General features: G+C 38.5%; 1 protein-coding gene across 1 annotated transcript in view; it reads right to left on the bottom strand.

Annotated features, from left to right (window-relative positions):
• Positions 1-16808, bottom strand: part of SCFD2 (sec1 family domain containing 2) — a 198491-nt gene that overhangs the window by 136609 nt on the left and 45074 nt on the right. Inside the window, exon 4 of the mRNA XM_065633853.1 lies at positions 7256-7431. Within this exon, the coding sequence (XP_065489925.1) occupies positions 7256-7431 (176 nt within the window). The remainder of the gene's footprint in view (positions 1-7255; positions 7432-16808) is intronic.

Below are 16808 nucleotides of genomic sequence, written 5' to 3'. Positions count from 1 at the left end.
ATGTTAAAACCTGTATGTTATTTTGCTTTCAAAGTAGTCTGACAAAAGCATTCTACTCACAGAAATTTAGTTCAAATAGAAGAATTATATATATACATATACAGACTAGAGGAATTATATACACATATAATGGGTGATGCATAAAACCAAACACACCCAAAACAGCTTATCACTTCCACAAACTTAGGCCACTGTTTTACCGGTACTGCTGCAGCACTGAGGTGCCCCAGCAGTTAGGGCTCTGTTTTATAGATATGTATAGAAAACACATAAACACAACTGGATTATTGTTAAAAACAAGGTATCATAAACATGAAAGGCATTGAATAAGCAGAAGAAATTAACTGAGACCATGCAAGGCGTGTGACAAGAAGCAACACTATTTCAGGGCTGGTACACACCAGTTTTTAAGCAAGGCCACGAAATTTAACAAAAAAATTATGAAGAATAAATACTTCCAAAGTTAAAAATATCATGTGTATAAAGGCAGAATCCAAATGGGTTTACATGTTCTGGAAATGACTTCCAGTTTAAATGGAGCAAGCCTAACAAATGGGTAAATAAGAACTTGCTGTAAATAACTCGGAAGCTTAAGCAAGTGATTGCTGCAGGACTATTTTCTCTTCAGAAGTCATCAACAAATTACATTTGATTCTCTAGCTGTGCAAGGCAGAATACATATCAGTGTCCCAACTGCAATCTGATCCAAAAGGTACCAAATTCCAGAGGACGACCTTTGCAATCAACATTGTATCATGCAAGACTCCCACCAAGACAATTCATGCCATATGTAACTTTATGTTGAAAAGTGACTGATCTCTTTTTTTTTTTTTTTATAATATAGCATCCCTTATTACAGGCAGCTAACATCATGACTCTTCTTTCCAAATACTGTTGGAATATCTCTTCTAAAAAGATTTACTGAGCAACATCGTAGGCCACCAAAAAGACAATTTATTGCACTGAGCTGAGCTACATAAGTATAAATTCCATGCAGATGAAAGCAATATAAATAATAATAAGGAATGCCACTGATCTTAGTCTATTCTATGTAGAAATAAAGGTCTCACTACAGCTGAATTATGAATCATTATTGCAAAGCAAGAGGAATTACTCCAAAAGCTTTGCTATTTCCTCACTGTTTTCTATCAAACTGCTTGCTTCAGCAGCCCTGAAGCCCATGCTTAAGCTTTTGGTCTATACCAGTTTAGAGTCAATAAATGTCACCTAGTAACTACTGTACCTTGTAGAAAAGTCAAGAACTCTGAAAAGTGAATTCTAGGCTGGGAAAGTCTGCAAGCTGGCGGCTTACAGTTTCCAAATTTATTGGCATGGGGTCCTGTGCAGGGACACATAAATGAACAACGCCTACCATATTCTCCAATGGCCAAAAGGGCAAATAAATAATAATGTCATCCTTGATTAAGTAATGAGTCATGCATACCCTGCATTTGTAAAAGATGGTAAAGAATCACGGCACAGAACAGAATGGTTATCAGTACTCAAGCTATTAGATCTTGCTACTGGAACATTAACTACAATGTAAAATATTCAGCTGAATTGCAGTTTTTTCCACTTCTCTTCTGAGTTTGCACTCTAATATTCATATGAGAAAGAATGATGTAATTTTATTAACCTCATAACCACTTTCTGCCAACAGAAAAATAAAAACATTGGAATGGCCATCTGGCATTAAGTTTCTGTTTCTCTTAAAAACATGTCTATATTTTCTGTTTCTCAAGACACTAAGGACCAAAAAAATAATCTGTCTTCTGACAAATTTTAGGGCACAAAAATAGAAAATAGAACCAAAATAAAACACAATTAGTTAGTATTTGAAAATTTAAATGTGAAGATACTATACTGTCAGGAACTCTCCATGTAAACATGTGTGCATAGCTTCTACCATTAGTGTGTTTGATGTACTTATAGGATTACCAGGAGCCACTAAAAACTCCAGATACTTGTGCTAAAATATTACAGTGCTCTGTTTCCTATGATAGCACAGTTTTGAAAGAAGAATGGAAAAGAACCTGTAAGATTTAAAAAAATGACCAAGTCAGCCTTTGAAAACAAATAAGTTAACTTTAGACAGTTATGATTGATAAATATATCACATATTCTATATTGAATTCAGCCATAATGACGACTTCGATATACAGATACATGGCAGCCCATTTTGTAAGATCTGTCTTTACTGGCTAATCAACATTACAGCACCGTATTTGTTTTTCTAAGCAGCCAAGGTGATGCGCAGTACCCACCTGTATGCTCTTGACAGAGACTAGAAGTCTAGAAGTAACACCCTTGAGCTGGGTACGCTGGTACATGAGCTCAAATCCAAGAGCAACAGGACAATGTGCGTGAGGTGGCGGCACACACCATCATGTCAATTGAGTAGCTGTCCTCAATATCTGCTAGAATTTCCAAACCCACTGATGACATTTCTGATGCCATAGCTGGGAGATGCTAAGTGTGGAAGCACTGGCCCAGTCAACAAGGTACTTGCCTTACAGACAAGTACAGGACATGAAGGTAGTCAAATCCCAGAGAGGACTTGGTCCCAATTCAAGGAGCTAAGTCTGAGAAGCCAGACAATTCAAATAGGTGAAAGCTGAAAGGATTTTTAGCTGGATATGAATCATAAAGCTAATTATAGCTGACCAGAACAATATAGCCCCAGGTTCACACTCTTTTCCATCTATACAATGAAACTGTGAATATGTTGGGGATTTGGGGATTTTATTTGCTTGTTTGTTTTTAAAGTATGACCCTTAATTCCACTTACCCTTGAGATTACATGACATTATTGAGCACTGCAAACCAAAACTTTGACAGTATTGAGATCCAATGGTAGCATCTTGGCTTCTCGGTCAATACTAAAGCTGCCTAATTTCCCAGTAAACTGTGAAATGTTGGTCAGCAGGTGCAAGATATTTGTGCCACTGCAAAGTCTCAAGAAGCAATAATCTCTTCCCCAACACTATGATAACAAATAACAATGAATTTAGTAATACTTAAGATTTCCTTACTTTGGGCAATGCAGTTATTTTAAGATAACAGTCCTTGTACATTTGCAGTTTTACAATGAAGTTTATCCCAGACATCCCCAAAAAAAGAAGAGAATATCCTCATCCTAAAGCAGAAACACACTCCTCACCTTTTTTTATTGGGGGGGATGTGGGGTGGTCTGTCAAAACAGCTGTTTGCTTTTAACAGTTCTGGTGCAAAAAAACCCTTCCTGATAAAGTAGGTGTTGTTTGTAAAGAATAAAGCAAGAAATACCAATAAGATTGTGAAAGAGATGCTTGTTTTAGTTTGAGTTATTACTAGTCATTGTGTGTGATGCAAAGAAAACATTATATAGGCATTTACACCGGGAACTTTCTACTGTGGGATCCAAACACAGTAGAACACAGAACCTGGCATTTTAAATCCACTCCGTTTAGTGGAAAGGTTTGCATTTAAAAATGTGCAGTAGACAGCTAGCTGAGGACAAGGTGTAACAAACCTTTATCTGCTATTGCAGTGCAACTGGTACAACCATTGCCGGAATTTGCTGCTGCACAGAAATGGCAGTAGTATGAGTAAACTTTTTTTCTCACAGCAACCTATAGAAGCTTGGAATCAATTTAAATCCTCCCTCTTCTGTCTTACTCCAAAGTACAGTGGCAGAATTTCATACTGCTTGGAGATGTCTGTTTTATTTGCGGGTAAAAGCATTTCAAGTACTCCATATGCTGTTTTAGAAACACAGTCCAATAAACTTCCTTGCACTGAATAAACCCCAACCTTGGTACTTAAATGGATGGGGCTATAAATAAGATAGACTACTCTTAAATCTCGAGAGCAATATTATGCCAGAAGGATGCAGCCAATTCCAAAAGGCAGCACCCAGCCTGGGGTGTTTCAGAGCAATACCCTTCCCAGAGCAACTGCACATTCTCTCGGGGCACATTATGCCTCCATTCACACTGTCTACTGCTGCTGAGTACTTTTAAACTGAATTTGGAAGCAGAAACCCCTGCTCAGTGAATATATGAGTAGTATTTGTTAGAAACAACAAAAATATTCTTTTTTCTCTCAGTGTCACATTTTGTTTAAACTCTGGAAAGAGCTCCTCTTCCTTATGCTTTTGCATTTCATGGGCCTCTGCTGCTTAATAAACCTCCATGAATGTCACAATTTTGAGGCGAACACAGGATATCGCTAAACAGAGCTGAAATGTGTGGAGTGACAACATTCTTTCTTTCTGTTACCTCCCTAAATTTTAAATTCTCACTTGAAGGAAAGCAAGGCAGTTACATTTACATGAGAAGTACTGGGAAGTTGCAGGCAGGGACATTTATGGATGGTCAGAATTAGAAAAATGGGAAGAGGACCTCAAGAGAAGGAAAATACAATAGGGTGGGATATCTCCTTGGTAAGCAGGATATACTGTTTCAATCCACAAAGCATTTAAAACTTCTGGGTAGTAAAAGCTCCATCACGTGCAGAGGTGGAGCAGCAAACACAAAGAGAACTTGTTATTGAGCAGATGAATCATCCTGATGCATTACTTGTAATCCAGCACACCATCCTCTTTCCTTTGAGGTCAAGACCATGATTCCATCAAAATCCAGTTTCAATCTCAGACCATTTATCCATCCCAGTTAAAGAGAGGATAACTCTGTAGTTAAGTGTGCAGCTGCACTGACTGTCAGCAAACTTCTAGTCAAAACCCAGTTTCCTTGCTGGAGTTGTAAGAAACTTCTTGAGACAATACAGGCCTGAAAACTGTATAGTTACATATCTAATGATGATAAAATACTGGAATTGGGTTGTTTTGTTCCTCTACCAGGTTATTATTAGAACTGAGTAGCTGCAACATCAACTAAAAGTAGTGAAGAATCAAGGAATAAAGAGAAGGAAAACGGAAGACATTTATCAACATAAGAGTTAGATTAAAGGTTTGATGTCAGCAATGTGGTTGTTCTGAAAAGCACAAAGTTGACTAAGCAGACAATCATAAGACCCATCAGAGAAATCTGGTAATGAGAGAAATTCCAAAACTGTGCAGATTTATTTTTTTGGGAAACTTGAGAATTCTAACACCAGCTGTTTATATTGGGTTATCTCCTTTGGCATCAGCTGAAGTCTGACATGCATCCATCAGTGAAAACTCTAGAATTCCTACACTGTCCAAGTCTAATAATATTACTCCCAGTAGGTCTTTTGCAAACAGTTGTCATCTTCTACATGGTTCCAATATAGGATAGTAAGAATTCTACTTTCATGTTGAAACAATTACTTTATATTGAGTATTTTTAAAGATTTATTATTTTAAAATATCTGAAACATAACGATTATGCTAAGGAATTTCTCAGTAGTTTTGCCGAAATAAACTACCATGGCATCAAATTTAGTGCAGAGTGTTATGTACCAGCCATCCACAATGTAATGCCCTAGCTGATTTTTTTAAAATAAAAATATCTCTGTTGTCTTCTGGATCTCTTACTATTTTGCTCTTCCTACAAGCCCCTGTCAAGAGACCAGTGACAGGCCATGTGCTCAGAAGTGGACAAGGCATCTCAGACTCTATCTTCAAAATAGAGTCAGTAAAAGGTTACATGCTGTACACATTGTGTAATTCAAAGTAATTGTTGTTTGAACTACTGAAAATGAGTATGTGCTTAAGAAACAGCTACAAATGTTAGCCTAGAAAGTTTGCTTTGGCTGACATATTTTACCCTAATATGATGGGTGGAAGGCAGTGGGTATAATCCAAAGCCACCTACGATTATGAGAGTGCTTCTTATACATTTCTGTTTTATGGAATATATAGTTTGGTTGTTTTTTACCTCTGTTTTTCCACTCCCTGATGATTTACAGCATGGCTTTTAAGCTGTCTGTTGTTGTGAAAACACTGCTGAGCTTGCAGCTTTATTTTTATTCTAAAGCTGAACTGGTTTTAAGATGGAACTTAACCAGTTTCTGAGAAGAGCTATGTGACGTGAGTCACTGAAGGAGAGAGAAGGGAACTACAGGTTGTCAGTCCCACACTGCAGTCCAGACAAACCAAAGAATGGCTGCAACAAGTTCTTTTACCCGAGATGCGTTTATTAACTAGACAGAAGGCTATATATGTTATTCAAAAATATTTCCGTCTTACCAAAAGAAAATAGTTTTTTAAAATTAATGTAGACAAGAGCTTGGTAGTATTTAAGTTTTGCATATCTTGCACCTCGAATGTCACAGACATTCATTGACTACAAAGCAATGAAGTATGGGCTGAGTCTTCTCAAAGGACCAGGAATTATATCCACCTGATCATGGGGAGAGTCAGTTTGTTGGTTTGTTTTCAACATCTAAACAAAGACGGCTAATTTTTACAAAAGAAGTAAGGACCACACTATGCACTTCACTCATTTAAGGCTGACTCTAACTTCGTTAGAAGTTAGCTCATGAAGATTTGTCTCTTGCTAGGATTTCAGAAGATGGTTCCTATAAAAACAACACAATGACAGAAAAAACAGCACAGGAAGGAAAGTGTTGAGCTTTCCATGAATTTCAACAGAAATTAACTCTATTAGGTTCTTAGAAAAACTCCTCCTTTGTTTGGTACATCTCCAAAGGCTAGTAGGATAGAGTTCAATGCACCACTAACTCTTAATTTCCTGAGAGAAATCCAAGTGATACAAAATGCTATGTAAATAATACTGTGGTCACCAACAGGATGCTGTAAAAAAGTGGTGGTGGGAAAAGCTAAGGGAAGATGACAGCTGTGAGCAAGAGAAATCTCTCTCAGTGCGTGGAATTTCCTACTATGCTTTCATCTGCTCAGTAAATTACACAAGTTTTACACTCACATAATAACATAGTCCTCTCTACATTTGATTCAGCACATTACCTGAAGAAGTGTCTTCGGAGTGGTAGCAATAATAATAATTCTAATAGTTATAATCTTATCCAATGCTAAAAGTGATATCACCTTGAAATTTCATACAGATATAAAACTGCCACCCAATTCAGATTATTTATGTACTTCACCTTTAATGTCTACCGTTTTATTTCTAAAATTATTCTTAGAGAAAGCTATAAAAGATTAACTATGTAGGTTCCCATTCCTTTTATCAGATCAGCAATAAAGAAGAGCTTTTTAGCATAACATCCAACGCACTTCTTTGGAAAACATAAAAGCTACAGAATTCAATGGGAATTTAAAAATTAAATAAAACGTTTCTACTTATGTAAAATAAATTCAAATAATATGTACCTGCAGAAGTAATCTCTCAAAGGCAAGGAAGTTGTCCCATTTGGAAGTCTGGGGGTGTTTCAAAGTCTGGACCGTGGCCAGCACAAGCTGCAGAAGACCACAGTGGTTTTCCAAAGCTTTGAGGTTATTTCTGAAAAGCTGAATGTATGAGCTGAGCTGTTCTGGGGTGACTCTGCCTGTGGAAAGGAAAACAGGACATAGCGTTCAGTGGTGACAAATACAAATCCAGATTTTTTTAATTATAGCGAATGGGTTATAGAAAACTTTAGAGGCTCGCTCCACCGTGGGCCTGATCCTACCTTCAGTGCAACCACTGGGAGCTTCAAGCTCCAGCAACAGGCCAGGACAAAGCCTCACTTCATCTATGAACTGTGGCTGAAGGTATGCGGTATGGCAGGTATTTAACAATACCCAACAGATGCTGACATAAAGGGTAATGCCATTTTTTGTTTTCAGACATAGAGGGACATTAATTTAAGCTAGGGGAATAATACTTGGTGACTACTTCTAAACAAAGGTCGATCTTTCTATTTTTATCAATAGTCCAATGGGAATTCATGAGCCTTCTACCTTACACCAAACCCACACCCTCCAGCTGCTTCCTGAGGGTAAGTTTTTGATCAGTGTTAACTCAAAAAAATAGAGATAATGTTAGTGATTCAAGGAACTGTTTTCTGGAGCTGTTCCTGGAAGGGACACTTCCAAGGCGTGACTCTTCAGTTTCTGAGATGCAGTCAGCGTAGCATGATTTCACTCATTACTTGAAAATAAACATCCCGGCGCCCATACATTGGCCTGTAGATCTTGCCTTAATAGAAGAGCATGAGGGGAGTCATTCAGGTCACACAAACACTACAGAATTAGCAGTTATTCCATCCAGCACTAAAGTGCCAGCTAAAATGTACAATCGCTTTACATTTTAGTAATCATCTGTTCCAGAGAGGAAGGTCCTTAGTACCTCATCTGCCCCAAGAAAATGATCACAGGCCACCACACATGCCATTAACACACAAGGAAAAATGGTGTCAAAACATCACCCTAATTGCAAGTCTGGATGGACAACCAGTCCAGGGCTGTGTCCTGGTTTCTGGCAGCGTCTGCCAGTAACGAGTCATCTTCCTCAAGCAAACCAGACCTAAAGAGCAGCAACATGTGAGATGGAGTGAGGAAGATCCTTTAATTTAAACGGGACGAGCTTTGGTGCCAGGAAGGCAGTAGGCTGAGCTGATCCTAGGCGGTTCATGGCTTATACCACTGATCATTTTATTCAGTACTTTTCCATAAGGGAGAGATCTTGTAAGACTGCCACTGTGTTTCTTCTCTGCGTTTGGTTATATCATCACTTCACAAGGCGCTTCACCTGCCTCTATCCTTTCACTATCATATAAATAGTGACTAAATGATTCCAACAGTGAATAAATGTTGAAAGCACTTTCTCTTAGTTTCAGTGATACCAAGGGTGTTCTTTGGAAGAGCATTTAGATTAGGGAAAGCTGCTAAATAAAGCAAAACCACACAGGCTCTTTATGTGAATTTTAATGGAAAGCATCAAAATAAAAAGTCAGCACATTAACACACAAATCAAGCTGACACCACTCAGTAGGCCGGAGAGCTGACAAAAGGCTTCCACGGTTAACCCACATAGGCTAAAACAGCAACCACAGCCATGTGTGTTTTTAGACTAAACACTGGAGCTTTCAGCCTTGTTTTATTTCTTTTAAAGCTGTGTCAGGCAGATTTACATGGTGATTTGAAAGTGTCAGCCCATGATGCCTTGCAGCATACCTTGGATAATGTCTGCATTATTACCTAGAGCAGTCCTGATATATAGTAGCATATTCAAAATCTGATAACTTGCTTCAACTGAGAAAACATGGAGTTGCCAGCCCTTCCCTCATATGAAACAGTAAAATGGGAGGGCTTTCAAGACTTCTGATCTTAATTAAAAAAAAAAATAATTTTTCAACAGTTTTGTTCCATATTGTCCCTTGTCAAATTGAATCCAGATGCAGCACTGGATCAGTCTGAGATCCATTCAGCACCATTTCAGATAAACAATCAAATTCTTTCCCACCCTCAGAGTACCACCAAAAGAAAGTCCAACACATATGTAAACATCAGTGAAATCCTGACCTTAGTAAGTCATTAACAAAACTTACATTGGCATTACAGAGTCCAGCATCTCATCTGTGATATTTACAATATCCATGGAACCACTCAGATCCCGGGTTCAAGAGTTCCAGCCAATTTCTACACAGAAATCTCCCTGGACAGCTGGCTGATGCACACAACTGTTCCAGTAGATGAGGAAAAGAATTTGGGAAAGTGATTGGTGGTAATCAGCAATTAAATGACTTTTCCTCAGGCCTAAATCCTCACCACCTTTCCTGCTGCTTGCTCACAGTGGGAGATTTCAGCACAACAGACTGAATTTAATCTAATCCCATCCCCACCAGCCTTCTACTTTTTTTTAAAGCCCCTCTGCTGTTCCAAGTCCTTTTGTGTTGCAATGTGGCAGACAGGTCCTATGAAATCAAAATGAGATGGATGCCAACCACATCATCGTATTTCAACTGTGATTTTGTTCTTCTGAAGCAAATCCAGAGATTCACAGGCAGAAGCAACTACAGGCAGAAAGGACTGCAGTCTAAGTGTCTTGCCCTGCTCTCTTCTCTTCCTGCTCCATCATGGTCATGCTCTGCTCCAAAACCTGACACTTGCCCATAGCCAGACATCTGTGGGAGCATCGAGGTCTGACTCGTGAGGGCTACATTGTGCTGACAAAGCACTTGGTTTTCAATTCCTGGTTATCAGAAAAAAGAGAAGCATGACCTCAACCTCCCTTAAAAAGTACCAAAAACCTTTCTTGCACAAACACTCAAAATTCTAGATTGTTTGAGAAGTAACCTTTGCCATTAATAGTTACCAAGTGTAGCATGTGTGAAACAGGTACATTTATTCCAAAATCTGTCCACTACATTAAATCACGATACAGTACTTGATAAAAACATCTACTGCAAGCAACATTAGAAAATAAAAAAATGTTTCAAAGCGTCATGCCTCTTCCCAGGTACAGTAGAAAGGATAAAACAAGTAGGTGGCAACTGGGAAGTCTCACACTGAAACTCAAATATTAATAGAACACACGAGGATGGGGAGCAGGGAAGAAAAACAGTAATGCTGATAGACTGATTATGTGTATAGTGCAGGAATTAATTCAGCTAAGAAACTGTGAATGGTTACTTAGGAACAAAGTATTTGTGCACTAATGGAAGAAAAAAAAATAGTGTAGGGGATGAAACTGGACATTACAGAAGTAACAGAAACATGATGGACCAGGTACCAGTCTCACTACTGAAGAGCCAGTTCCATCCAGGAACACTGAAAGTCAGTGTGATGAACAGCTCTATATTTTAGCAATCTGATAAACTAAGGATAAAAAGGAAGAGATAACAGGGACTAGGCTAGAGTAGGAAATGTCCAAGAAATGGTGAAAATTAACTACCTTATTAGTCTGATATCAGAAAAGCTTCAGGACAAATGTCCAAGGAAAAAATACCTTGCATCACACAGGCAAGTGGGATAAATTGCAAAGTATATTTATCAAAGAATATAACGTCAAATTGATATATAAACAATTAATTAATTAATTATAATGCAAATGTATTTAGCATAGCATTAACCATGCTATAACCATATCCAAGGGAGAAAAGACAAGGCTTAGAAGAATTGTAAGAAACTTCCAAAAGTAGATGGCAGGTAAAATGCAGTAGAGAAGTACTAGCATATGAAAAGAAAAGGTAAAATAAGAGTTTGCTTGTGTGCACATGTACATATTTTTAGCAAAAATTTTGGTACTAAACAGTGCCAAAACGGGTGCTGTCACAAGGCTGTGAAATATCATTAATATGGAAAAAGAGCAGAAGGCACAGCTGGATTGCTTTGAGCATTCTTTTAATCTAAGTGGGACGAAATTTAACAGTATAAGGTGCAAAATTATGCATTTTGAGGCTAGGATAAAAGCATCTGCTTTAAATTGGGAGTTAAAACCTGGAAATGAGAGAAGAAGGAAATAACGTGTAGGTCTCCTCATTGTAAAAAAGCAGGTAAAATCCGTACTGGGTGATATAGTTACAGTAAAAACAGGGCCATAGAAATGCCTCAGTACAAAGCTGCTCCCCCTGGAGCACTCCGTGCAGCTACAACCATCCCCATCCCTGGAGGTTTAACTCACAATTGTGCTGCATGCACAGAGAGGCTCCTATAATGATTAGATGGACAGAGAAAAGTTAGGAAAGCAAACCAGAAATTCCTGGCTTATGTGGGCTCCCTGCCCCACCTGGAAAAAAATAAAGATCTCTAGAAATGCACAAAAAACGTTTACATTAAGGGTCAATATTGGTACTAAATCAATGGGCATAAATAAAGCATGAATATATTTACACAAGATACTAAGAAACATGTCCCTGTATCGATCAATATTCCAATAGTGGAGATGAGTAGAGGCAAACTAATTTAACTTGTTCGAAGGTGAGGTTTGATGAGTGTCTAATGAGCAGTTGCATAGATGCTCACAAGACTTAATTCAATACAAATGGCCCCCATCGATCCTTTACTCCTACAACAATTAATTGGCAAACATATTGGGACATACGGATGTTGAATTCCACCTCCAACTTTCAAGAATTCAGGGCAGATCCCCAAAGACCAACAGATCACTTTTACCAACTTCTAAATTACAGAAGCCGTACCTTGTATGTAAAAAAAATAATAATTGAAATAAATGATTTTTTGTTAAATATGAAAATAGCAGCACTCAATACCAACATCTGCAACACTATATCATATATAAAATGCAGCTAATACTACGTACACAAATGGTGATGTGTACAGTAAGACTGAAGGGAAGAAATAATTCTACTACTAGTGAGGCAGATCACTCAAGTTAGACATATTGAGGTAGAAATTACCAGCAACTGATATTAAAGGTCTGTCAAAAATCTGTTTTTGAGTAGTGAGAGTAGCCTGAGTAGAACAGAAAGACTTTCACCTCAACAGTTAAACAAAAAGTTAACTAGACAAACCACATTCATAGACATGAAGACGCGATTCCACAACATGACAATTTTCCATTTTAAATTAATGCTGCAGTCTACATAGTGCAATGCAGGCATCGCTTCAAGAAAATAATTATTTTTCAAGATACCTTTACTGGTAGAAGTAAATTTTTAAAATACAGAATCCCAAAGCGCATTTTTTTTAATGTAAAGATTTATGGATGAGCGAGGTGTCTAAAGAGCAAAGGTCAGATTTATCAATGTGCTGTCGCAAACATACAGTCCTTACTTTTTCATGTAACACTTAGTTAATTATCTCCATAGGGACAAGAAAACAAGTAAAGAGGAAAGTACATTTTGTGACTGATTGAATAAATAAGTGGATGCTTTTCCAAGACTACAGGAATCGCCAAATACACATAGCTTTAAACTTAGTTCAGTTTCATGCAAGAGCATTCTGAGCTTCAGTGGCCAGAGCGCTTTTGCTGAGGTCCATTTTTCACTTGGCAGAACCACGAATCAGAAATGACCTTGGCACGCTTATGTTCACAGGCGAGATTTTTCAAGGCAGTAGAGGGCTGAAAAATTCCAAATAAATTGTTTTCCTCATCCACAGTCTTAGGAATAGAGACCCAACTCTCCCAGCAGCTTGCCTCTGACCATGTCCAATGCTGGATACTTGTGAGGAATGTAGAAAACCTTCATAGTGCATGAAGCCAATTGGACAATGGTGCTGCTAAGGGAGTCGGATATTTTGCAAACTAAGTGAGAACAATTTAGTAGGACGGATGACGCCCTTTGTGTCTCCTTGTTAGTGTAATTTCCAGATGTTATTCTTATTAACTCTAAATGCTTTTGTATTTCTTAGGAAGTTTCAGTAACAGTCTTCAACAGCAAGTGCCACAAAAATAATTTTGTCTCAACTTTTGTTTAGTTACCTTAAAAAGTCATCCAGTCCTTAAATTGTTAATAAAGACGAGAAGAACGTGAACTACTCTCTAGTTCTTTGGAGAGATGAAAAGTAGGCCAGTATTAGATGCTGCTTGGCTGGCTTCTCCAGAATCAGGCTCTGGGCCTGAAGAACACTAAACCTCACAGCAGACTGAAAGCAGATGTCACAGGCTTATTTCTAAGAGCACATGCTCATCTCCCACAAGCACAAACCCATCTGCTCTGGGACTGATGGTCACTTGTACGCCTGCCTCCCTTTTCTGTTGCTGGAGCACTAGTATGCAGACAACCCCGTGGTCACAGGTATGACAACAAACAGCAAGTCCCCACTGCAGCAGCCCCACGGTAAGGCCACCTTGGGGGCTGAGCACTCCCTGAAGTACAACCAAAACTGCATGGCAGCAGCAGCCTCCAGCAGGACCGTGCCACTGAGGAAGAGCCGTGACCAAGCCTTCCTCCCTCGCTGGCCCTGACTGACCCCCATCCTTCCTGCCACCTTGGCAACAGCTGCAGGACACGGGCACGGGAGCTCGGCCACTCTGCCCTGCCTGGCACGGGCTTTCCAGTGCAGCTCAAGTCACTCCAGACTGATGGACCTTCAGGGAGGCAGTCTCTCACCTGCCACACATCTGAAGGTGTGTACTCCAGTGGCTTTCAAGGACATAGAAGTCATTGACAATGGTGACAACTATGCGGAGGTTTAGCAAATCCTGGAATAGAGAACAAACAAAGCTGGACTCTATTTACCACTCAACTAACACTTGCCATATGAGCCTGAACATCTAACCCAACTTGGCTTCAGTCTCATCAGCTGTAACATTGAGTTAGTTTTCTCAAAAGCAGTTTATTGTTCATCACTAGACGTGTATGGTATCATCAAATCCTTGTTTTAACAGTGTTCCTATATAGATAATTTATATTCACACAAGTGCCACATGCTATTTTAGCCTTCTCTGCTAATTAGCCTGAGTATTTTATTACAAAGCCAAAACCATGCTTAAATATCAGTTGTTACTATTCTTTCAAAATTCTTTTATGTGCCTTAAAACAAAGAATACTCAATCAATTAGGTGGGACAAATGTAACTAAAGCACTCTAATATAATCTTCAAGATTTTCAGTTCTAAGCACCTAAATGCCTAAATATGATGCCAGTTATGATTTACAGTTCCTACATTATCTACATTTTCAAGTTTCCCAGTGCATTCAGAAGGCTTTGACAAACATAACTGGTAGCCTGCATGACGCAATACGCATTGATAATCTTTTCTTTTTAGCTCTTCAGAGCTTTTTTTTTTAAAATGCGTGGACGCTTCGACCCATTATTTCCTTCTCTGTGTACTCTACCATTCGGTTTCTCCTTTTCGTTGTTAAATCAGTATGAACAAAAAAGTAACAACCAACAGTAGCCAGCATCTATGATATTCTCTGGTTGCCCTCACAAATATCAAAGCAAATTTCAGAACTGTTTGAATAAATACGTGAAATCTTATCTTCCAGAATGAAGCTTCCTATGAGTCACTATCTATATTAAACTTCCAGTTAAATACTGGAATACCAGAGTTTCTCAAATCCCCTTCTTAATCTTGACTAAATATGTATCATGGTTGTATTTTGTTACCTTATTTTTCACCTATTCAACCAGGTTAAAAACACTGAGCACTAGGCCAAGTCGCAACCATAGGGTCTCCAGCGCTAAAAAACCAGTAATCCTTGAAAATAGTAATTCACTGTGACTGTAAAGCAACTTGAAATCTGCGAATTTGGGTGAATCATCTCCTGGATGCTTTAAAGTTCTCTCAGAAATGAATCAACTTGTTTGTCTTAATATAACATGCCCAAAGGATTTCAGGTGGCTCGCGCATGTCCTCATTTAACACTAAGACATATGGTTTCAGACACTGAGCGCTTCAGAGTGTTCTTGGCACGCTGTCCTAGAGAAAGAGAGGTCGTTGTTCTTCTTTGGTACATTATTCACAGGACTGATTATTTCTTTGACGATTTCTGGAAGACTTCTGCAGCTGAGAATACCCTAACAATCATTTTGGGTGGTAAGCAAATAATAGGGATGGAAAACATGATGATGTATGAGTATGTACATAAGTAATTCACCATGTCTCTTGTGTAACGAGTCATCTTTTGTGAGACTGAATGATGAGACTTATACTATTATGCTAGGAAAAAAAAAAGCGCACTGGGCAAGCCACCCAGTTTTACTATACTGCCACGTTCCACCTCAAATCTTACTTCAGAGAATTCACAAGCGCACCAGCACGTACTCTGTCTTTGGTTTAAACCCTTCGGCACGGGCCCTTCTCAGTGATGCTTTGGTCCCTTAACTTCAACAATACATCACTTTCAGCTGCTTTCTTCAAATGTGCTCCCCCCTTTTTTAACTAGATGGCTCTTTTCTTAAGAGATTCTTAAGCCCTTTCTGTCATCTGGTGAAACACACAAAGCAGGGTACGTAGTGCTGACGCCCAGAGTTGCCCCAGTGTCCCAGCAAAGCGCAGGTGCCACGCGTCTCCCCCGCGTGCCAAGCAGACACCAGAATCAGCATCTCCCAACCCCTATCCATGAACTCTCCTTCTGATATCAAACACAGTCATTACGGGTAGCACACCCTATTAAATGAAGATATCACAGAGCATGTGTACAGCAAGCTGTATCTTATTTCCAACCATGCTGCTTCCCTATGGACATAAAAAACAGCAACTGCAGTAAATTTCCTTTTCTTGGACTTAATGAATACATGCTTTATTTTTCACCCAGGTTCACAGAGTCTTAAGGGACCTGCTCCTGTGTTTTTAGCCCTGTCTTGATCATCACAAATGGACAGTCTACAAGTACAGGGTTGTTTGGTTGGTTGGTTTGGTTGGTTTTGTTGTTTGTTTTGGGTTTTTTTTTAAAATCAAATTCGAAACTTCAACATTTTTATTTTTAAGACTGAAAAGATATAACAGAAGACATCATCAGCAAAAAATAAACTTAGTGAATAAAAGAAATCTCTGGTATGCACCTGAAAAAAAAACCAAATAAATTTTAGCAGAGAACAGAAGATGGCAATACAATTACTTTGTTTCAGGAAACGGCATCACTATTCAGTAACTAACTAATAGTATTTTTCATGCTTTGCTTTTATATATTTGATTATTTATATTTTTGTATATACATAAAATCAGCTTATTTCTATAGATTACTGATCTAGCTTTACAGCTACTATTGACTAATGGGTAATCAAAAACTGGAAGAAGCATTTTAACCTTTCCTGGGCAATTTGTTTTGTTTATTTAGACATGTTAGAAACGCTGTGACCCACTACAGATTCCAGCCAATCAAGAAGTCCTGTTACTTATGACATCTCTCAAAACAACATGAGCTAGTAGTTTCTGAAAAAAAATCAGATAGTAGTTCTATCTATTCAAAAGCTGATTAATCCTTTTAAGTGAATTAACAATACCTTAACACTTGTTTGCAATTCAGAGATGCATGATTCACAGTTTATGCAAATAAAATTTTTATTTCCACAACATATTCTATTTCTAT

This window comes from Caloenas nicobarica, chromosome 4, assembly GCF_036013445.1.
Source record: "Caloenas nicobarica isolate bCalNic1 chromosome 4, bCalNic1.hap1, whole genome shotgun sequence".
In the NCBI taxonomy this organism is placed as follows: Eukaryota; Metazoa; Chordata; class Aves; order Columbiformes; family Columbidae; genus Caloenas; species Caloenas nicobarica.
This window is presented reverse-complemented; position numbering and strand designations above follow the sequence as displayed.